The sequence below is a fragment of the Xenopus tropicalis genome, chromosome 1 (assembly GCF_000004195.4).
Source record: "Xenopus tropicalis strain Nigerian chromosome 1, UCB_Xtro_10.0, whole genome shotgun sequence".
Lineage (NCBI taxonomy): Eukaryota > Metazoa > Chordata > Amphibia > Anura > Pipidae > Xenopus > Xenopus tropicalis.
This window is the reverse complement of record NC_030677.2, coordinates 36935074-36959119: the sequence shown is the minus strand read 5'-3', so window position 1 is coordinate 36959119 and position 24046 is coordinate 36935074. Positions and strand designations below refer to the sequence as shown.

Below are 24046 nucleotides of genomic sequence, written 5' to 3'. Positions count from 1 at the left end.
ACATGGAGCAATGGCAGACAAACCTCTGATTAAATACACTCAACTGGGCATTTTTGCTTAGAGGTCCACCTTTCACTACTTAATGTGCCTCAGTCAGGGCACTTCTGACTGGTGACAGCTAGACAGTATGCCATTACCCTTAAATACTGACATTTTTAAACTAATCCTACCCTGACAAACCAGGACCATACAGCCCTTAAATAAACATTAGAGTCAGTTAGTAATGCAGATGCAAGCACTATGTACATTTACTGCACAAAAGTGACCAATCTGTCAGCAGTCAGGGTCTGTACATGCCAAATTGTCTACAAGTATGTGTTGCCAAACTGGCCAATAAATTTCCTGTTCAGTCAGTGGGTCAAACATCAGGCCGCAGTTCAAGTCACACCCAAGAACAGTTTAAGTGAGGACAGAAAGAGCATTTCTCCATTACTCTTTGTATCATGGGGCCCTTCGAGGGGCAGAATGTATGAGATGTCCCACCCGTGACAGTTGTTGTTGTTGTCTTATATAGAGTTAGGTTAGGTTAACCCTCCCTGAGTTAGACTACTCTGCATATGGCACAAATGCTGAGCCTGTAGTACACAATGCATAAAAAATGCAAAGAAACACACAGAATCATGGGGTTTGTCCAATATTTTATTTATAAACATACATTTACTATAAAAGCTGTTGCATCAAGAACATTTTCCTATTTTCCAGAGGCATTTTAGAATAAATACAATGGGTAACAGTTAAGTGACGCTTGGGTGGAACATTAGAATCACAGAGAACAGGAGAATGTGTTCTCGTGTTAAGCCAGAATGCGCCGTACCAAATCACATAACCCTACAATACACGCGGATAAACAAAGGGGTGAAGTAATAGGAGAACATGTCCGGTTAGACACATCTTACACTCTGTGGGACATTTAGAGATTAGTTCTCTCTCGAACTGCAATAACAAGATTAGCCTAACATTGTTATTGGTTCACTGTCACAGAGGCCAACAATAGACTGAAGACTGGAACACGGTGTAATGCCATCACATAATGGCCTCTATTCACTACGTCGGAAGAGGATTGTCCTTCATGCTTAAAGAGGTTAGCTCTGTTATTCTAATTAGAGCTGAATCCTCACACAGCATGAGTGGACTTGAGCCCTGTGTTGCTGTATGTTGCAGTCAGCAGCTCCCGTGGCTACTGGGCTGACACACGTTGTGCCACGTGCTCGCATCTCTAAATTGTTCGGTTCAGCCCACATGGCTCTTAGGGACTGATTAAGCCATATAAGCAGTGTATTTGTTGGAAATAGATCCACAATGTCCTCATCAGATCCACTGCACGTAGGTCTTTTTGGACTATTTGTGCTGGTGCCTAGACTGTATCAGCTAAATTCTGACGTGTTCTGTAAAAACCACAAACAGCTGACTTTGGTTAATGTACATACAAATATCAAACCCCATCGGACAAAGGTATGGATGGGTTATGAGTTTACTAAAGCATACGGTTATATACAGATGATTCCGAAACCAGGTAAGAAAAGCACCTGCTTGTTATAAAATGCTCTTACAAATTGTGCATGTTTTGTGCAATGTCTGAATAAAGTTTCATATTGTTGCAGACACCATGCGAAGTGTAAACATGACAGTCACAGGAACAAGAAGCATGCCAGCAACTCTGCAAAAGCACTCAAAGACACAAATGACCAAATCTGATGAAATTTACAGAGCTGAAAATGGACATGAGACTCGCAATCTCTTTAAGGGCCAGAGAGGGCGCCAAAGTCAATGAAGCAGGTTGGAAAGACTCTCTGGCACGTAAAGGAAATGCTGTTTTGTTTGTAGATGCTATATAAAAACTCTCACCTATGACTGTTTGCAACAGCTTTGTGAATAAGGCACTGTTTCAATGTTGTAGTTTACATCAGTTGTAGTGAAATATGCGGCTACACCAGAAGCAGGCCATCAAATGATACAGGGTCACATTTAGCGCTTAATACATGCAAGAAACACCAAACAAGGGCCTAAATAAATAGTTTCTAACTTAAGAAGACATAGAAAAATATTATTGCTTACACAACAGCAAAATATATAGGTTTTGTTTTCCTTTTACAAGCACACAGGTCAAACAGACATGGTACTACGTCTGATACACACCAAGGCAGGCATTCCCAAACCTGTGGCACTTATCACTTGTGGGAAATTCAATTCCCAGCACCCTCGGTTAGCCATCGAGTTCTAGTCCACAGAAACAGGGGGAGGAGGTGAGGGATGAAATTCATACACTAATATTAGGTTAGGCAAATCAAGCCTCCAGTCAGGAGCCCTGGGTGCCCAATGTAACTAGTAGCATAATGGAGGATGCTTAAAGAAGCAAGGAGGACCAGCTCTGTTAGCTAACAATTATTAAATATTTTTCCATACATACAACAAGCATGCCCAACCTTGGACCCATGAGTTATTGCAACTATTCAAGCATCGCCCACCCACAGCCATTTGCTGTCAGCAGTACAGGAAGTTGTATGTTTAACTGGGATAATGAGGGATGTCTCAGTTTGGACATGCCCGATTATACGCATTTTAACCCCTTAAACCCAGACTTCCTGCTGTGCCACAAGACACTTGTGTTAGTGAGGAACAACTTCCCCAAATGTTGCATTAAAGAGCAATTTGTCCTTAGTTATGGAAAGGCAGTATTTCTCCCAACTGGCACGTCTAACCACCTCCACTCTGAATTCTCAGCAGTGTTTCTCAAAGACCATCTGGTACATAGGGTTTGAAATAAAACTCCTCTGGATTACCCCTGTGGGTTCTAGAACCTCCAAGTCCTACACAACAGATCCTATTCCTCACCAAAGCTGCAGAAAATACAGTTCCAGACTATGGGTTCTGTTCTCTCCTTTCAGTCACACCCTGTGGTTTCTATTTACAAGCAAGGCTCCAAAACCTGCATTTCCATATGTAAGTTGTATCCCCTGCCTGGGTTGAGAACATGTCCAAACTACAGGTTTTATTCCCTAAATCAGAAATGAGAAACTACACCAAGTAGTTCTAAGGCTCTGTATTTACCTATTAAAGTGATCAACTCCTGTCAAATGTTACGGTCTTCAGCCTACACCAGAATTGCAAGAAAGCATGGTGCTGTGTATTTCAAACAGGTTAGAGCTAACAAGACTGGTGTGATTTACAAAATATACTCAATAAATATTACAAGAGGCCCCTTAAGAAGCATGCACCTTGTGTTTCCCTATGCAGATTTAGGATGTTTTTTCGTTGCAGGGTGGCTACTCGCAACACCATTTCCCAGTCCCCACATCACTTATAGTGCACATACATTAGATAAACAAAATTACTGCAAATGTAGTGTGAATATAGCCTGTGCAAAGCCCATTTAACTTTAATGACCATACACATGGGCACACTGAAGATCAGTCAAAACAATCTTTTTTATATACGCTACCAAAAGGTAACACAATATAGAGTCTAACATGCCCCCTTCCCAACAAACACCTGTAGATCTTAATGTAGAACTAGATCTATGTTTGGCATCTGAAGGTGTCCGCACTATTGTCGGACTCGGTGCTTCAGTGTAAATATACAAGCGGTCTGTGCCACAGCAATGGTTAGAGGTTCTCTTTATATGCTGCCATTGTCATCGCTAGAAATATGGCCCCTTGTGTGCTACAGAGCCAGACAGACACACCATCTATCCATTACTGTCCCAGAACGTACAAATTCTACATTGTCTGGACAAAAACCAAATACATACTATAACAGTCAAAGCCTGTAGTGCTACATAATTTCTACCATTAAGCTTCTGATCAGAATTCCTCATCTCAACTTACAAATCGATGGCTGTTCTAGATCCAATTATAGAGAAAGCTGTTATTTTGTGGCCCAAACTGAAACAGAATCTTGGACCAAGCTTTATTATCTGCATGAAGAGTAAAGCTGCAATCACACACTGGATACACATTAGTCAACATTATCTGGCCAAAGCAATGACACTTCCCAAAAAAAAAAAAAAACCAGCAGTGCCAAAAACTTACAATTACTTGTTTTTGCCTTTGTTATGCTTAGATTTGCACAGCCCTATGGTTATAAACCAAATAAAATATACTTTGCACCTTTATTTTTTCTTTATGTTAAATTGAATAGGCACATGAGAGCATGTAGTGTACAGTTCAGTAAGCACAGTGTCCAACGTCTATCTTGTAATACAGTCCCTCCATTTGCGGCCATGGAACAGCGGAAGCCAGGGGGTCCGGCCTCTTGGCAAATATAATGCAGGATCTATCAGCACTGCTATGCAAATAAAATCCTGCAATTGAAATGTAAAGCCAAAAGTTTCATTGGCCGGCAAGCGTCAAACAGTTTTTGTCAGAAGATGAGATGAGTGGTACAAGTGCTGCAGGGATCTGCTTTTACACGTGATTGTCTGCAATCAGCCCACACAGTACTGCGGGGTCATCTTCTTTACACGTTCTTCATAGCTTCAGGGAGAATCACAAAGGGGTGGGGTGGCCAGCCGCTGGAAAAAGGGAAGGTAAAAGACATTTCAGTGTAATAGCTGCAATGGTTGAAAAAAATAAAATGGTTCAATTAGCGTAGCAACCAGGCAGCAGTTTGGAAGCTTGCAAGTAACATTTATGTCTGTGGTAATTCTAATGGCTCACCATGGAGATGTGTTACATGTCTTACCACTGCTACTTTTCTACATATTAATGCCAATCTAATCATAGAGAGATTCCCCCCCAAAAAACATGTTAAATATACCAAAGTGCAGGGGATTCGGTATTTGGATCATACAAGTTGATGCAGTCAAACACTGGTTTATTCCAGTGATGGCTCAAAGACAGGGTTTTGAATAGTGGTAGATAGGGTGAAACAGGACTGTTCCACCTAGTTGTCTACTGTCTATTCTGTATAATGATGGATACGATAAACCAACTGAATGCCATGGTGTTTGAAGAAGAACTGAAGCCAGTAAAAAACACTGATCTTTTCTATTTGGCTTGTATTAATGCACTGGGCTGTACAGTTTTCTGTATACTGCCACCACATCAAGTTAATGCTTATATAACTATGTCACAATTTCGTCCTGCATTGGCACACACACATTCAGAGCCTTTAACAACTACACCACTGGCTTCCATATGGTGAAGACTTCCACAGGGTAAAGATTAAAAAAAAAAAAAAAGGGTCAACTTTTTGTGTGTGTGTAATTCAAATAGACGTTTTTGTCTAAAATTGTACCTTTAGTAACTTACAGATTTTGGCCTTCTGTTACTGGGACTAGAAGGCAGTAGAAATTACAAAATAAAATAAAAAAGGAAAAGGATAGAATAGCAAGCTACACTAGAAAGAAGAATAAATAATTGGCATTACCCTTACTTCTAGACTTCATGTAACAGTCATTGCAGTTCAGTAGGCCATTTCGAATTCTGACGTCTGTGCCGGTGATCGCATCCCCAAGTTGTCCCTTACACAGTCCACACTATCAGAAAAAGAACAAAACGTTTTGGCAGAGAACTAAATGCATCAGTAAAGATTTGGGCAATAACTTTAAGAAAACGCTGCCACTACTTCTGAGTGTATGAAAGATAGAGGTATGGGTGCACTCTCCCCAGAAAGCCTGTAGTGTTTTGTTGCTGCTATCATGAATATGTATCCTGGGCACTCCCTGTTGCTTAGCTTGGGCTCCTTTCACATTGAGATATAGAACTGAGCAGGGAAAAGTCAAGAGATGTTTTTGCTTCAGTAAACAGGGTTCTTTCAAAGCTACCTTTTTATTTAGCCTTCGACTGTGGTGCCAAAGTGCCCAAACTGGTCAGGTGATGGTTGTCTGTAAGCATAGCAGTCAGCCATTGGAAGATGCCATATTCATCACAGAAACCAAAACAGCAGCTCCCTTGTGTTCATGAATAGATGGCGCTGTTGCTATTGTTTTGCTATATATTTTGTGCAATGTGTGAGACCAAATACAAGGGCAACATTACTTACACTTTACTGTTATTAAAGGGAATAATATTACAGTTCTACTCAAGAAAAAGGTTTCACATTCACCTGAGCATCCTACTAGTGGTACTACATGTAAGGGTACCCCATTTGATATGTTTCTCATTAACAAGACACGTGTTTTAGCTATTTTACAAACTACAGTAAGCACTGAACCTACTAACACATTCTGGACAATGCATTCTGCCAATTGGTTCACAAACAGGCTTACCTTGAAGCACTGGATGTGGAAATAAAGACTGAGGGTTTCAATTATCATGGCAGCTCCCTTGCCTAGAGGAAGTCCACATGTGGAGCACAGTTTTTTCCCACTAACAGACCTTAAAGAGCACAAGTCATGTTTTAGAAAAGGAAACAAAAGCTTGACAATTCTTGCAAATCTTATGTCTTCATAGGGATTTCCAACATTACCAAAACATGCCTATGGAGGGTTTTCCTGATACAGATATCCTACACATCAAATAGCCTAGAACATTCCAAGTGCAGAGCATTCAAACATACACCAGAGAAGTTCAGCATTAGCAATAATGCTGAGCTCTTTTGGGAATGCTGGGTTTGGGGATCCATGGCCACTGGTGGGAGTGTAAGTAGGACACAGCTGCTATTAAAATAAACATTTGTGGATTATTTGTACCTGTTTGGTGACTGGCACTGTGATGTAGAGGACTGTGAAGAATTCATTGTATCTTCCTTGAAATCAGTTCTGTATTTAAATAAAACCACGGTTAAAGGAAAACTTTACCCCCAGAGTGAACTTAACAAACAGACAGTTTGTATTATATTAAGTAACGTATTAAAGAATCTTGCCAAACTGTAATATATCTATATCTCCCAGGGGGTGGCCCTTAATTCTTAAAATGGCAATATATTATTTAGGATTACCCAATAGCACATACTACTAAAAAAGTATATTTATATGAAAATAGTTTATTTAGATGAAACAGGGTTTTACATATGAGCTTGTTTATGCAATATGTTTTTAGAGAGACCTACATTGTTTGGGGGGTACAGTTTTCCTTTAATTTTATTAGGAACCATTTAAGTTTTCTGTATGTTTGCAGAATGTGTGAGAAAACTGGAGTACCCAGATGAATGCAGAGGAAGAACATACAAACTCCTTGCGTATAGTGCTCTGGCTGAAATCAAATTTAAAATCCCAAACCCCAATGCTGCAAGGCAGCAGCACTACTGACTGTGCCACCCTTCTGCCCGATATTATTTCACCGTTTCTTAACTATATAACGTAAGTCATGCAAATCCCAAACTTGACTTATAATACATATTTATGTATGTATATCTTTATTTATAAAGCACTACTTATGTACCCAGCGCTGTACAGTAGAATATATGTTTTCCAATCCATATGGTGCACATACTCACCCCCGTGTGGGTATTATGGACGACATATTCTGAATAGCATCTTTTTCAGTGATAGGATTTTTTGGTGATCCAAGATCCCCAGGCAGACTTGACTCTGATGACGTCACTTGTTTACATCCTAGAAGACAGAAGTCAACAAATAGGTTTATAGCAAGTGTTACATGGGATTAGAACATGAAGCTTTGGATGAATGAATGTTCTTTGTGAGCGTAAATCCCTTACACAGGGTTATAAGTTGTTTAGTAATACATCTATATCTCTGGTACCTGCTATGTTCCTGTCTCCAGGAAGAAAAATATAGTTTGCAGTGGTCAACATTACCATCCTAGCTTACATGGGTTACATTTAACCAGAATTAAGGAGTGTTTTTTTTTTTAAATAGAAAAATGCAGTGTGTGGGGATCCCACCTATAAAGCTGTTATTGACCCATCTACACAAGCCTCCAGTGCTTTGTTAAGCTTCCTGGTTTTCTAGGGCATTCAAATGGTGCAAGAGGTTCTCACAGACTGGAGGACTTTCTGTGTTTACATTGCCTCCTGTATGACAGATATATGCATTGCCTGAAATCTGCAAAGAAAAAGCTCCAGCACAGATGTGGCTGTCCCAGTGCCTAACTTTGCTCTGGCAGGCTACTAGTTGTCCACTTAGGGGGAGTGAAATAATGTACCCTCTCAGCCTCATAGAGCTGACCTTCCTGTTGGGCTTTGTGGGAGGAGCTCAGGAAACTTTCAGGAAGGCGGCTATATGAGGTTTTAAAGGAGCAGTAACACCAAAAGATGGAAGTGTTTCCCTGCACCGGTACAACTGGTGTGTTTGCCCCAGAAACACTACTATAGTTTATATAAATAAAGCTGCTCTGTAGCCATGGGGGCAGCCATTCAAAGGAGAAAACGCACAGATTACTTCACCAATAACAGATAAGCTCAGTAGACTGTAATTTGATTTTATCTGTTATCTGCTATATATATGTATGTATGACTTTATTTATAAAATGCCACACGGGTATGCAGCGCTGTACAATCTTACAAAATACAAAATTACATAACCTTTGCCTTTTCTCCATTTCTCCAGCTTGAATGGCTGCCCCTGTGGCTACACAGCAGCTTATTTACATTAACTATAGTAGTGTTTCTGTAGCAAACACACCAGTTTTAACAGTGCAGGGCAACACTTCATTATAATATTAATAACTTTAAAACACTTTCATTTTTTGGTGTTACGGTCCCTTTAATTTTGCCTTGTGGCTCCACCTACCGGCCACACCTGGCACTGCAGGTAAATAAGACTTAAATAAAACTTAAGACCACAACTATAGCTACATTTTGACATTAAAAATTTATAGGTGAAATTACTATTGAGGAGTGATTATTCCTTTAAGAAAGGAGGAAGCACTCGAAAATAAAAATGCTGGCAATTGCCCACAGGCAAAGTAAAACAAGCGGTATTTTAATTGGGGTGAATTGTTTTCTTACCTGCCTGCAAGGGTAACCTAGTGGGTGTATTACATTCATTAGACTGCACATGGTTGCTCAGCTCCTCTCGGTCCATAATACAGATGGACTGTTCTGCTTCCCACTTGCTAGAAGAAAAAAAAAAATGCAACAGTCAACGATACAATTCTTGTCTTTGTTATTTAAAAAGCAACGGTTTTGGAGCAGACTTTATATTTCTACAGCTACTTAGTTACTAATTATGTCTAAAAATACATCTTGATCCTTTTGCCAAGTAAATTGCCCCTATATTCTAGCCGTACAGTACACAAAGGGAATGTGGGGAAATGTTCTGGCTGTGGCTCATAAGGCAATTATGATAGTTGTTACTCAGCAGCACCAATCATAATGCACGTAATAATCACAGTCCTGCTGATGGCAATGCCAAGCTCTGCAATTCACCCCTTGGCCTAAGCTGTGTCCTTGAGACACTTTATTTGCACTTATTTTTTTACTCCTAAGGGAGAGGGCAGACGGAGCGTTAATCCGCTACTCTCAGCCCTGCGCTTTTCTGCCTGGCAGAGAAAAGCGGATCTGCTTCCGTACACCGCTCTGTGTGCGTGCATTAATAGTTATGGCAACAGCCAAAGTGTGCGCACACAGAGCGGAGCGGATCAACGGTCAGCCTGGAAAACATGAAAGCAAACGTTTTCCAGGCCGACTGCAGATCCACAGTGCGCACAAACTCTGGCTGTTGCCATAACTTTCAATGCACACACACAGAGCAGCCAGACAGAAAAGTGCAGGACTAAGAAAAGCGATTGACACTTCGTCTGCCCTCGTCCTTTAGAATCTGTATATGATCATTAAGGACGAGGGCAGACAAAGCGTTAATTGCTTTTCTCAGTCCTGCACTTTTCTGCCTTGCTGAGAGAAGCAGATGGTTTAAAAGAGGTGTGAAAGAGGCCATTTATGCCATCCATGAACAGAGGAGGGGGCCTGCAACACCACTTGTCAACAACGTACATTGCTGCTTTGACATCCTTACCCCAGTGGTTTCACAAAAATTCACACTTCCGGTGCAGATTACCGTATATACTCGAGTATAAGCAGAGTTTTTGAGCACTAATAATGTGCTCAAAAAGGCACCCTCGGCTTATACTCGAGTATATACGGTAATTACGTTCTCCCGGCCATGCGCTCGCTCACACCGCCTGCCCCTGGACATATGTTTGTGCTCGCACCCCCCCCCTTCCCGTGGACGTTCGGTTACTGTGGAGGAAGCATGGCCATCCGGCATCATCTATACCAGAGGACCACCAACTTAAGGCAAGTTTGTTAATCAATCACATACAAAACATTTTACTCGCAGCCAACCCCCAACCCCACCCGGGACGTTCGGTTACTGCGGCATCATCCGGCATCGGCAGACAGCCGATAGCGCATAGCAAGCGCATGCACTCATCCAGCACCGGGCATCCGTCACTCGCACATGGCGTGTGTGCGCGGCGGATGCCCGGTGCTGGATGCGTCCATGCGCTCGCGCCCAATGGCTGGAAAGGTCCTGCATCACTGACATGAAGTAAGTTGCGCGACCCATTGCTGGAGAGGTGCTGGATCGCTGAAATAGAGTAAGTCAACTGAGTACTTGGGGGAATTCTTCAACAGCACACTGTTGCAGTGAGAGGTGGACAGAACCCAGAAACGCATTTGTAAGGGTCATTCCACTGCCTCCTTTTCTCCACAACCTCTACTCCACAGCAGAGTGTTTACTACTCTTCTTCTCTATGGGGTGACAGACAATTTGACTGAAGGGCCGGGTTTGGCAGCTTAAAGCAAGGGTAAAGCAAGTGACACTTGGCAAGTGAGTGCATAATAACACAAGGTTATTTATTACTTACAGTTGCTATGCCAACAGCCAATTAATCAGGAGGAGCAGTGATGTTCTATGGAATTGCCTGTCCAAATCCAACCATAGAATTTGGCAACTCCAAAAGCACTTCTGTCTGTTTACCCTTATTACATTAAACAACTACATCTAAAATTCTTTTCTCACTAGTAACTGTCACTGAGTATAGGATAACGTGTGCACTGCTTTCCAATTTTTGCCCCCTTCTTCAAGTGCTAAAAACAGACACTGATCTAAAGTCTTTGCATTACCAGGGCTAATTAAATACAATAATGTTGCACAAACTGAGGTGGCTTAACACAAGCCAGTTTTCTTATGGCTGGTCATTTTGAGTGTTTGAGAGACTGGATATACTGTATGTTGTTTTGCCAAACTCAAGGGTGGTTCTGGATGCTTCTCAGCTGGCCGAAATACACAGGTGGAGAAAATGCCCAATTTGTTTATCTATTTTATTAATATATTATTTTTTCATCTGCAATGTTTTCTCTATCTTCCATGATGATGATAGCGTTTTGTGCAGGTGTGTTAAAAGAAATGGATGCCTAGGCTTATACTCGAGTCAATAAGTTTTTCCAGTTTTCTTAGGTAAAATTAGGTACCTCGGCTTATATTCGGATTGGCTTATACTCGAGTATATACGGTAACACCTGTCATGGTACCACTGTGACTGGATCACACTTTGTAACACTGAATAAGTTCCATGGAACCATTGTGATTGGATGTCTGTGACTGTACTACCCTCAGTGGTTTAAATGCCAGGTAACTTCCTACCAGTCATTTTAATTGAAGAAGCCACTTGGTGAAATGTTTTCAAGAAAACTAAAAAAAGTCCAGTTGTTTTAGACTTAATTCTACTAGATACTGTATATATCAGTGATCCTCAACCAGTGACTTGTGAGCAATATGTTACTCTCCAATGTGATGATTTTCCCAGTGGCCTCAAAGCAGGTGCTTATTTTTGAATTTCTGGTTAGGAGGCAAGCTTTGAGTGCATAAAAACCCAGCGAAATTGCCAAACAGATCCTTCTGTAGTCTTCCAGTCAAAATAGGGGCTATCAAATAGCCAATTATAGCTCTTATTGGCACCTCTAGGAACTTTTTTATGCTTGTGTTGCTCTCCAAAACTTTTTCCATTTGAATGTGGCTCACCGGTATAAAAGGTTGGGGATCCCTGCTGTATATCATGACCTGGATGAATGAGAATCTTCAGAGACAACTGAAAAAAAAACCAATACAGAACACCTACAAACACCTACTCTGTTTTTCCCTTTATTTGTTTCTCTTTAGCACCAAGAATTGACCCCTCCTGTGTATGCAAAAGCAGTTGCTGTGTTACATTGCTGTGCATATGTGTCTCATTCTTTATCGTTCTGCTGGACTCTGTCAAGAGCTGTAAACAGAGAAAAGATAATAAGTGTCAAGCATTTAATCCCCCACAGTTCATATTTAGCAAGGTTAGTGCCACACTGGGTGAATTCTCAGCCTGTGGGGCGAAATTCCACCCCTACGCTTGGCAGCAGTTTTTCACCAAATCGTGCTTAGTGTGGTTGCACCGGGCAGATGCAATGCATACCCTGTGGATTATCAGCCTGAGTTTATCTGCAGGCCGAGAATCCACGCAGTTTGGCACTAGCCAAAGGCCCTGGTCACACAAGGCATTTGCTTTGCTTTTCTTCGCCTGTGGTTTTCAATCAGACAGAGAGAAGTGGATCCTTTCTTATCCTTTTATTTGCATTAACAATCACAGCTTCTGCCCACGTGAAGCTACACAAAGCAGAGCAGAAGCGTAGATCAGCTCGAAAACATGAAAGCAGGCATTTTCCACCTGATCTGGCAGAAGCTGTGATTGTTAATGCAGCTAAAAGGAAGTGCGTATTAGAAAGGATGCGCTTCTCTCTGTCTGCTGAAAAACACAGGCAGAGAGAAGTGGAGTAAACGCTCCGTGTGACCAGAGGATTAAGCCATCTTTTGCAACAATAACAGATCTTTTGGGATAAGTATGTGACGGCTTTGCACTCAGTTTAGGTGTGGTTTCGCTTATTGTCTAGGCAGATTTGATGCAAGCTGGGGTTCAGGTTACTTAGAAGTTCACCTCAATTTTCCAATAGAACATCAGATTCTGAGCTATTGTATGGCATTTGCCATTTCCTTGATGAATGTTCATTGGCCACAGTTTATTATTTGTTTGGGGACAGGATTTTGAGGGACAAGATTTTCCTGCCAAGAACATTGGTTTTTTTCATGTAACTTTCACCTCATGCTAATTAAGGCTAACAGTGCCTATTGGGATATCACAATCATAATACTTGAAGGGACTTGTGGGACATCTTCAAGGTGAAATAAAATATAAGTAATGTACAATGAAGCACAAATGATCTGGCCTAATTTACCTACAAAAGAGAGAACTGATCAAGACACACTGACAGGTCCCCTGTTAAACAGTAATTTATTATCTGTGCAAGTGCACATATTTTTAAGAATAGGAGTTTTTAGTAACAAGGTTAAGATCAAACAATTGCCAAGCGACCATACTATGTCAAGGTTAAACCCAGATGGTGGTCCTAACTATTTACCTGGGCAATATTTATCATAGGCTGGCACCCGCCTGCATGGTTACATTTCTCTGTTATTTTAATACATTTATATTGTAACATGTCAATATTGTTTTTACTAACTCATTTGAAGTTGAAATGCTTGAAAAAATAAAAAACAAAGAATTGTTCATGAATCCCTATATTTCTGCATACCACTCTATATATGGTAGGATTCTTAACATAAAATGTTGGCCTTGGAAGTTATACCATAGGAACCTCATGAAGATTTCTGGCAACATGTGATCTCACCTTTTCATTGTTATTTTCTTGATCTCTCTTGACATGTTCTGTAAGTGCTGGAATGAAGTTCCCATTTCTTTCAGAGATATTAAACTGTGCATTAGAATTTGGAGACAAAGTCAGTGGGACCACAGTGTCTTCAATTATCTTTCTTTCCTAGAAGAGAAGGCCAACATTTCAGAGTCAGTCCCCATTGTAAAGAATTAACACAGCTTAGGAACAGGCCAGAGATGGCCATACTCTTGATAGATTAAAATGAGAAACACCAGCACACCCCCCCCCCCCCCCCCCCCCCCCCAAAAAAAAAAAATATATGAAGCTTGGTACTTTGTTTGGAGGGTCAGCCACCTTCCACTATATAGTAACAATACATGCAGAACACCAGCACAGTGTCATTTGGGGTAACCTGTGTGGTTTATCTTGTCAGTTGTATAAGTGTTGCACTTTTATTGTCACATCCTTGATATAGGCACTTTTATTTATGGATGAAAATCTATGAGAGAACTGAGCACTGCCTTAGACAACACTATCAATAAGCACTTAATGTTGCAACCCTTCTGAACCATTCAGGAGTCTGCCCAACTGATCACACTACAAAAAAATATAGATAGTGTCTGTACTTTTGTTTGTACTAATTTGTTCATGAATGCTGGTCTTGTCTTTTAGCCCCTTCTTGTGGATAAACTAGTATCACATGAAGAGCACAAATTACCTAAGGTGCCACCACGTGTCATACACTGCAGTATGACAAGGATATTTAATATTTGACTGAGTACCTCCTCATAATATTTCCTTTCCTCCTCTTCTACTTCTTTCTGAGCTTTTTCCCATTCTTCTTTAAGTTTTTCCTGCTCTCTCTGGTACCTCTCCTGTTAAAGAAATATACCCATGAGATTCAGTTGATTTTCTACCTATCCATCTTTCTATAGAGAAACAGGGAGGAAGAGGGAGATGAGAGAGAGAAAACCCACTACCCCTTGCATTAAGATGTCTTAAACAGTGAGCAACGATGCACAAAGCATAACCAATCACCTGGAGAAGCCTTTCCTGCTCCTGCTGCCATTTTTCTTGCCGTTTGCGTTCTTCTTCAGGGTCCCATGTGCAGAATCGGTTAGGAGAATTCAAACTGGGTACAAGTGCCTTTCAAAAGAAACAGAAAACACTGTAACCTTTGGAATGCTTTAGATTAAAATTATCCAGTTCTCTGCTACACAAACATTTACACATGCCATCACTCAGGGCAGAGCGCCTATCTTACTGCACTAAAACATATATAAGCAGGCCTGGATTGGGATTCAAATAGGCTCTGGCATTTCAAGTACACAGAGATCCAAAGAGCCCAACTCCAGTTCAATAGTCACTTGTCTATGGCATCTTACAGCAGCCCCTCTGGCATTTGACAGAACCCACAGATTGCCAGCCCAGTCCTGCATATAAGTACATACTTATTTGAAAAGACTACAAACACATAGCAGAATATAGAACTATGCTGCAGCTGCCATTTTGTGTTAAATTCTTTTGTGAAGGCTTCTTTTAAAATGCAAATAAGTCTATTTCCTGTCTGGTTCCTGAAGCAACTGCAGGTAAGGAAAAAGAGGGGAGACTCAGTCTTTGAGAACTGGCAACTTCATGGTTCCTTGCAACACTGCTGACATATGGGATTTGCCAGCTTTTGATAATAGTTTGCTAAGCTAATGGCAATAAATGCAAATGTATGGCTGTGAAATATAACTGAATGTTTGAGCAAATTATCTGCTGTTGAAAGTGCATTCCAGTACGCAGTAGCCATCCGGTGAGCAAAGCCATGCTGGAACAAATCTTGGTGCAAGAGTAGAGTTTACAGATTTATGTATAGAAAGATTAATTAACTTTTGCGGTCAAATTTACTTACATATAGGGAATATTAAAAAAAATATATATTCTCACACATCATCATTCCTCTTTATTAACACATTATAAAATGGAAAAAACTTACTGGTGAATTTTCTGTACATTCTGTATCCACTGTTTGTAAGGAAACAAAGAAATTAGTTAGCACTTGCATGACTTTCACATTCACAATAACAACTTTCTTGCTTTACTTGCACGGGGATCCAGTTTACACCCTTCCGGAAAGGCTAATGCCCCAACTCAGTTGGTACAGTTTTGTGAAGCAAAAAGTTAAATGCAATTCTAATGTATAAAAAAAAAACATTAAACCAGCACCATAAACTCCAGTGATTAGATACGGGTCACCATTCCCCATCCAAGCAACAAGAAAGTGCAGAGGTCACTGGGTTGAACGGATCTTAGATTTGCTCTTAAAGCACCAGCTCAATAAAATTAATACTTACGGGAAAGGGAATATCATAATATTATTCCCGACACAGGACATCATTTTAACATGTCAAACATTATTAATTTTTCTCTTATACAAGGATCAGACTCCAGGAACTGGTGCTTTCAGTGGCATAAAAAGGGATAAACAGCCTCCACCCAAGGCACCATTATAAGGAGTGGAATCTGGTGTATTTTGTTTAGATGTATAACAGGAAACTTGCAGGATCAATACAATTCTACAAGCAAGGCTTCAAGCTCAGCGATTTAAGGGACAATATGCACTCATCATCAACATAAGAAAAATATTTAAGAGCAGCACAAAAAAAAATATTACCAAAAAAAAAAAATGAGAAGAAATGGAATTGCTGTTATTTCAGAGCTATCTAGATAACTCGATAATAGATCTCATACCTGGGATTATATTTACATGTTATCAATTTTATGTTTTTCTTAAAATATATTGCTTTAAATTCTAAAACAAAGATTCTAAGGGTTAACACATGTGACCCCCTTAGCAATACTGACAGTGTTGCCTACTGGATTTCTTTTGGTCATTTGGGAGACTAGGGCTCTGCTTTCTTCACCAGGATGCCATTGAACATTTACAGAAACAGCCTCTCCCAAGTATATTATAGTATTTATTCTACCTCTTCTTAAAATCAGTCCTTGTCTCCTTATTTGAAACAATAGCCTGTTCACAAGGAAATTAATCTTAAAGGCTAACAAAACAGATTTTGTGTGGCTCAGCAGAGAAAGACTGGCCAGACACAGCAATATAAATAGCAATGTCAGACTTCTGCAGCAGCTAAGGAAAGATCTATTTGTTCCACAAATGCAGTGGTTTCTAATGTGGATGTAAAAAGGGACATACAGCAGAAAGGGAGACACTAGTGAAGCCCCCGTGCCCCACACCAGCCACCAATCATTGTGCAAGAGGGGAGACAGTGCAGCAGACCGGCACTTCGGATACCTGGCTGCAAAAAAAACTGGGAGCGTCTCCAGGCGTTCCGGCTCTGAAGCGTAATGTTTAGCTGCACTTTGTGTGATGATTCTGAGAGGCAGGGCAAAGAAAATGTATGAAATTAAACTGTACAAATTCTAGGACACAATAAGAGCAGAAATGATTAGACATTATACAAAAAAGGAGTGGCTTGCCAGTTGAAGGTGCTACACTGAGGTGCTGAACTTGTCTTTTTTCAACCCAAAGGAATAAAAATGTAACTGTACATAGCAGGTAAAATTAACTCAACATATACAGTCCAAAATTATTATATTTGTCCCTAATTTTTCGGAATTCTAGAAACCTGTGGTCTGACAATTATGCTGTTTTATTCTTTTGGGAGTTACTAGCGAACAGCGCTCTTCATTGTTAGCCAGCCAAGGAAGGAGTCATACTGTAACCGCGACTAGTAACACCCAGTGAAGATAAAGGAGATCGAGATGCTAGGCCGGTTGATAGCCATGTCTAGCAGTGTGAATTCTGTTCAACTGAACACTCAGGATTCAGCTGAATCCAAATTGTGCAGTAAGTGCTGGTATTTGGCCAAATCCAGAACAGAATTCTGAATTTAGTGGATCACTACATTATTTTTACTTTAGGGGTTTTCCTTTCAGCCTACCCTTATCCTGAATGTGTCAGTATCACTTTAACTCATTCATATTCATTTTCATTTATAGTAGATGTATATCTCTGCATTGGGTTCCACTCATAATAACCCTCTGCTAAATAATTACTGGGAAGAAATATCTGCTACTTACCATTCTCTTTAAACTGCAAGGATTCTTCTAAATTTTCAGAAGTTTTTAAAGGCGATAAAGAATTTTCTTTGGCTTCCTTATGATTCGGCTCCAGGGACTTGCAACAAAAAAATTATAACGAATCAGGTCTCAATACAAATGAAGAATATGATTTATCCTCACAAAATACCACACACCTTGGCCTAGCTGTGTACCCCTGAGTTACATATAGAATTATGGAGCCATATTATAAAGGGACATCACACATATTTGATCCAATAGCACATGCCTGAAATGAGTGTCACATTATGTAGCCACTGAGCACTTTACTCTCCATGGAACCCCTTCTAACAATGTTACTTTTTGCACTGTTTTATCAGCTAATGTCATTTTACACAGTATAATAAATATGCCCCTAAATGTAAAGTCTAACAGGTACCAGATAAAAACTGTAATGCGATACTGAAAATACAGCAAGATAATGTATGTAATCACTGAGAATATTTCTAGCAATCTATACATCTACTTTACCCAATGCATGATCAACTCGGCAGCTTCCACTTTCCTCTCATCCACAGTGTCCTTTCCATTGATGGTCAATGGTGGAATCTCTATACTGCTCACAACAGGTACATCCTGGGTTGCATTGCTTGATTGGGTGTTACCTTGAGAATGACATAAGGAGACCCTGAATAAATGTATATATAAAGTCACATTTAAAGGTAAAACTAAATACTGAGCTTAAAATCTCTGGCCCTGGCTGAAGACAGTATTTTCCAGTCACATTCGCACTCATCATAAATTCGATGCAGCACATGTCATTGGTGCACAAATGATAACACAAGGATGCAATCTTTCAGCCCTCCTGAACTGGCAACTGCCCATTTTCAGGAAAGTCTGAGCTGGACTTCACAACAGCTGGACAGCTTTGGGGTTTACATGAGGCAAAGCACATGTGGATTCTATAATAACAACAAATGGAGGCCAGACCCAGGTCAGGCAGTGCTGTGCTGCAATTAATTTTATTAAAAACTACACGTTTGAAAAATAGTTACCCATTATCAATTGTGATAAATAGCAATTATGCTTGAAACATGTTTAACAAAAAGTTAAATGCAGTACAGCACTACCTTTCCTTGGTCCACTCCTTGTGTTGTGATTGAATGTGTGTGCAGCGGGTGGACCAGAGGGGCAGACAGCCTGGACTAAACAATATGTTGAGGCCTAAAGCTCAGAGTGCTGAAACCAACCAGTGTGAGATCAGTCTGATTTACTAGTTGTTCAAGGGTCGCTTGTAACAGAAACAAAGCAAATTTATTTCTAATAGCAACAGAGAATTCTCTACAAACCTTCTGACAATATTTCCACGGAGTGAGCTCTTTCTAATTGCACCAGAGAATCTGACTCATCCTCCTGGCTTATGTGATTTCTGTCTTCGCAGAGACTCTATAAAGTAGGAACACACAACGATGAAGATAGATTTCAATATACTGATGTGTTTCAGTTTTTGCTTTTAAAATCAAGAGAGGTTAGGTGTTTGCTCAAGACTTATTTCAGTGTTCTTCATTTTATGCAGATACAAAGGCAAATAGGCCTGGGCAAAGTTGTGCTTATAGGAAGGATAGTGGAAGCTAGAAGCTCTTAATCCAGTTCAGTGAAGCCACCTCTGCAGCACAAGGTCTCCACACAAGAATGTAGGACAGGAAGTCAGGGTTTAATGTATGTGTTATAGGGTATTTTGTCATAAAAATCTAATCACCTATAGCAACCAATCAACAGCAAGCAGTTGGTGCGTGCTTAAAAACAAACACTGTATTGATTGCTATGGGGTACTGCACCAGAAGCTTTTTTTTTTTTTTACATTCCCCCATAGAGTGGCATATCCAAGGAGCTCACTGGATTATTAACAAATGCTACCAAATGGAGTACCAAAAATGTTTCTCTAATGCTTTGACAACTAGCTAGTTGTTTCAAGAAGAAACACGTCTAATACAATTCCCTAAAACAAAGCAATTAGAATGTCTGGTTGTAAGAGCAGACTGATGTTATGAATATTATATAGGTAACAGTCTAGAAGATGAAAAGCCAAAAGCACTTTATTTTACTGCTCTTACTTTGGGTTCTTGTAAGGAATTCAGGGTGTTTGGTCTGGCCAGATTAAGCTCTATGGAAGTTACGTCTTGCTTTATTTCAACAACAGGAACATCAACTCTGGCTACACCTTCAAACATCTGAGATCGGGTGAGTGATGGGGCAAATGTCTGGTTTCCATGTTCCTCTTCTTTCTGCTCTTCTACCCCGTTGAGGTTTACCTTTCCATCTACCTGGATTTGGCAGATACAAAGAACTGAAGCCTTAATGCCAAAATGATAACATGCAGTATGATAACATGTATGATATCATAACATGCATCACCAAACCACATGGTATTGCCTCCTATGGAAATCTATGAGAAAACCTGTGTTTAAAGGAGACATATTGTGTGTGCCAGTGCATCATGTTTCTCTAAATATAAAAGAATGTGCTTAAAAAAAATGCATTTCGTGGCCTGATTTATTGAGAAATTATTGAGAAGTCAGGTATTTAAATCCAAGCAAATTAGGTATTGCCAATATATGTTTAAGAATACTAATTTATATCACCCAACAAATGGCCTAGCCTATAGGAAACCAGTTGGGTACAAAATAGGTCAACACAAAAATGTTTCTGCCTAGTAAGATTGGGGGAGTTCTTGGTGGCAGATATCTTATTTATCAGCCTGAAAATATACAATAAATATAATCCTACCTTAAATGTCTTGAGGACTTCCTGGGTGTTTTTGGGCTGGGAGTAAGGCTTGGCTGTTAGCATAGGCACAGTCTTTGAGATAATGTTTTTGCTTGGTGATATCAGACCTGTTGGACTTTTTGCTTCACATGGGCTGCTGGGGGAGACAGTTGCTTCAACAGTGGAAGTGTATTTTGGTGATGGTAAAGACTGTTGCCTCAGGTATTTCAGGATGTTTGGGTCCTCTGATGAAGACAATAAACTTGGCTCCACCGACTGGCTTCTTTCTAAGATTTTTGGCATTACTAATCCCTCAAGAACAGCTTCACTAATTGTAAACTTTTCAATGTAGCTCTGTAATATGTGTTCAGCCTCATCTCTTGACTTGGCATTTTTGTAGGCTTCATGCAGTTCTTTCTCTCGACGTTCTCTATTGAGTAAAAAAAAAAAAAACAAAAAAAACCCCAGAAATATAAAATCACCTGGACACTTCAAGTGGAGCAGCATGTATGCTCATGTCACAATTAATTCCTAGTGGGAATGCATCGAATCCAGGATTCGGTTCGGTATTTGGCCAAGATTCAGCCTTTTTCAGCAGGATTTGGCCGAATCCATGGTCATGGCTGAACTGAATCCTTAAAATCATGTGACTTTTCGTCACAAGAACGGAAGTTGAAAATTTTTTGGCCTGCGAGCAGTTCTTTTTACTCCTGCGCCTTAATTTGCAAATGCAAATTAGGATTTGGATTCAGTTCGGTATTCAGTCAAATATTTCACAAAGGATTCGGGGTTCAGCCGCAACCCAAAATAGTGGATTCGGTGCATCCCTAATTTTTACTAAATTTCATTATTTATATAATCTAGCAAGCAGCAACATAGATCAAAAGGAAATTTCAAGCTGTCTTAGTAAACTTCACTTTATTTTTCAACCTGTGCCAAGCAAGGTAGTGCCTCTCAGTAATTAGCAACAGAGTTTCTCAGCTGCAACCTACCAGTACATTATAGGGTATTATACCAAAGTTTTGCATTATTAGCGGTTTATGGTGCCGCACCAAGCTGACTAATTTCAATATACCACAGATATATGGTTCCAGAATCAGCTGATGCACAATGTCAGACAGATTATGTGAAAAGGAGCCACATTTCCTCCGATGCTTTAATTATAGTAAGCTCTGCACAAACGACTGGAGGAATAGGAAGGCTAGTGAGCCAGTTGGGTGGAGTGGGAATCTGGTCAGCCTGTGTATGGCCACCTTTAGGCCAAGCTTTATAGATTATCAGTTTAAAAGCAATGTCAGATAACTGAATTTCCATTAACCATATATGCCTCCAAACCATACAGCAGAGAACAACACTTTATATAAAAAGTGTTATTAAAAGGAAGATGGTCTTTCAGCTCTACTGCTTTGGGCAGAAGTTGGAAAGGGACTGTAACATAATCCCTTTGTCACCCTAGGACTTAAAGGGGATGTTCACTTTCAGGCAATATTCTGAATTTGAAGAGCACTGTCAGAAAAAAAAACATTTTTGTATTTCATCTTTATTATTTAAAATGTTTAGTTTTGAAGCTACAGACCAATATCAGTGTGGTGTGGTATATACAATTCCCAATCCTCAGCGCTCTTGATAATGTTCCGTGAAGTGTGAAGTCAATATATTATATCGTGTGCTTGTAATCCTGCAGCTCCTCCTCAGATCAACCCCTTTGATAGGGTCCCACAAGCTTAAAGGAACAGTAACACCAAAAAATGTATATATTTCAAAGAAATTAAACTATAATGTACTGCTGCCCTGCAGTGGTAAAAGTTTTGTGTTTGCTTCAGAAACATTACTAGAGTTTATATAAACCCTGGTGTGTAGCCATGGGGGCAGCCATTCAAAAGAAGAAAAGGCACAGGTTATATAGCAGCTAACAGATAAACCCTGTAGAATACAATGGTGTCTTATCTGTTATCTGCTATGTAACCTGTGCCTTTTCTCCTTTTTTCCAGCTTGAATGGCTGCTGCCATGGCTACAGAGCAGCTTATTTATATAAACTATAGTAGTGTTCCTGAAACAAACACCCCAGTTTTACCAGTGCAGGGCCACAGTACCATTATGTTTCAATTACTTTAAAACACTTTCATTTTTTGGTGTTACTGTTCCTTTAAAGAGATGAATAGCAGGAGCACATGTATATAGAAACAAAACAAAAACTACTAATAGTGCAAAAATGTTTAGAAATTGTAATTCCAAAGTGAATCCAACCACCAAATGTATACAGTGCTCAATTAATCAGCAAATCCTGCACACGGTAGATTTGCTGATTAATTGAGCACTGTATACATTTGGTGGTTGGATTCACTTTGGAATTACAATTTCTAAACATTTTTGCACTATTAGTTGTTTTTGTTTTGTTTCTATATACATGCGCTCCTGCTATTCATCTCTATAAGACCAATATCAGTGCTGCTAACAGGATCTCTGAAGAGATAAGCAACTCCAGCTTGTATTCTGCCCAAAACAGGAAGTTGACACTGAATTGGTTACTGTGCATGCCTTCACTTCCTGCTTCATTTGCATTGCGTGGATCCATTTGGCTGAATCTTGCCACCCAATTGTATCACAGATGTGCAAATAAAGCAGGAGAGGGAAAGCATGCGTAGAACCAGTTCCGTATCAACTTCCTGTTTTGACTTCCTGGGAATGCAAGCTGGAGTCACCTATCCCTTCAGAAGACAGAGGAGAGAGTCAGCAGCACTGATCCTGGTCTGTAGCTTCAAAACTAAACATTTTAAATAATGAAGATGAAGTATAAAAATGTTTTTTTCTGACAGGGGCTCTTCAAAATCAGACTATTGTCTGAAGGTGAACATCCCCTTTAATAATAATGCTGCAACAACTAATAAATGAACTAGGTACTGCAATATGAACAGGCAGCCAAAAGTCAAGCAGTAGGTCTTCCAAAAAGAGTAGGTCAATCTGACAATCCCACCACTCTGGATTTGGAAGGTCTATCAATAAAAGAGGAAGACGTACTTTTCTTCCACAATCTCTCTATATGTTTTTATGCTTTTCCTACGCTCCGACAGTTCATCCTCTCCGCTCATCATTCTCTCCATCTTCTTCCTCTGTTCCTCTTTTTTGATCAGATCCTGTGATGCACTTCTTCTCCGTGTCTTCCACTTAGCTAGGTCCTGTATGGAAAATAATATGGAGTTATTGTGATGGAAAGAGAACCCATCTACTAAAAAGTTATAAAATGGAATATAAATGTATATAAGTGACAATGAAGCAGAGTCATTGAATTGTTACACGCTATAGGATTTTCCAGCTGTGGATCAAAACGAAGGCAAGCCTTCTCTATGGGAAATAAATCAATTGGTCATCTAAAGGAATTTCTAGTCTTTAGGCCATCATAGCCCCATCAAATTATGTTGATAAAAAATGTGTAATGTTTTATAGTGTCAACAACAACTTACATCTTGCCATGTGTCATCCTCCTCCTTGAGCAAGCTGTTGACATGCTGTAGATGCTCATAGTGTGCCCTGCTGTGAGGCTGCATACTTCCCTCTTCTTCGTACCTCATGTCGCACATGCTCATGCTCCTGCACAAAACACAGAACAACAGTTTTCATTGGAAACCAAGATGAATGCATTCTGCAAGTGAACCACTGGGTGGTGCAATTGAA

General features: G+C 40.0%; 1 protein-coding gene across 9 annotated transcripts in view; it reads right to left on the bottom strand.

Moving 5' to 3' along the window:
* Positions 1–625: 625 nt before the first annotated feature.
* The window catches only part of limch1 (LIM and calponin homology domains 1), a 155760-nt gene continuing 132339 nt past the window's right edge, over positions 626–24046 (bottom strand). For 4 of the 9 annotated variants that reach the window (XM_004911217.4, XM_031895385.1, XM_012955699.3 and 1 more), the window contains 19 exons: positions 23836–23962; positions 23393–23550; positions 20395–20803; positions 19722–19931; positions 18957–19053; positions 18139–18272; positions 17629–17725; positions 16841–16921; positions 15527–15555; positions 14584–14691; positions 14328–14420; positions 13561–13707; positions 11974–12107; positions 8851–8957; positions 7378–7495; positions 6632–6700; positions 6209–6317; positions 5368–5476; positions 626–4510 (listed from right to left, as the gene is read on the bottom strand). In XM_004911217.4, the coding sequence (XP_004911274.2) occupies positions 4485–4510; positions 5368–5476; positions 6209–6317; positions 6632–6700; positions 7378–7495; positions 8851–8957; positions 11974–12107; positions 13561–13707; positions 14328–14420; positions 14584–14691; positions 15527–15555; positions 16841–16921; positions 17629–17725; positions 18139–18272; positions 18957–19053; positions 19722–19931; positions 20395–20803; positions 23393–23550; positions 23836–23962 (2362 nt within the window). In that variant the 3' untranslated portion in view covers positions 626–4484. The remainder of the gene's footprint in view (positions 4511–5367; positions 5477–6208; positions 6318–6631; positions 6701–7377; positions 7496–8850; positions 8958–11973; positions 12108–13560; positions 13708–14327; positions 14421–14583; positions 14692–15526; positions 15556–16840; positions 16922–17628; positions 17726–18138; positions 18273–18956; positions 19054–19721; positions 19932–20394; positions 20804–23392; positions 23551–23835; positions 23963–24046) is intronic. The other 5 variants (XM_004911218.4, XM_004911220.4, XM_004911221.4 and 2 more) reach the window with 5 other exon arrangements.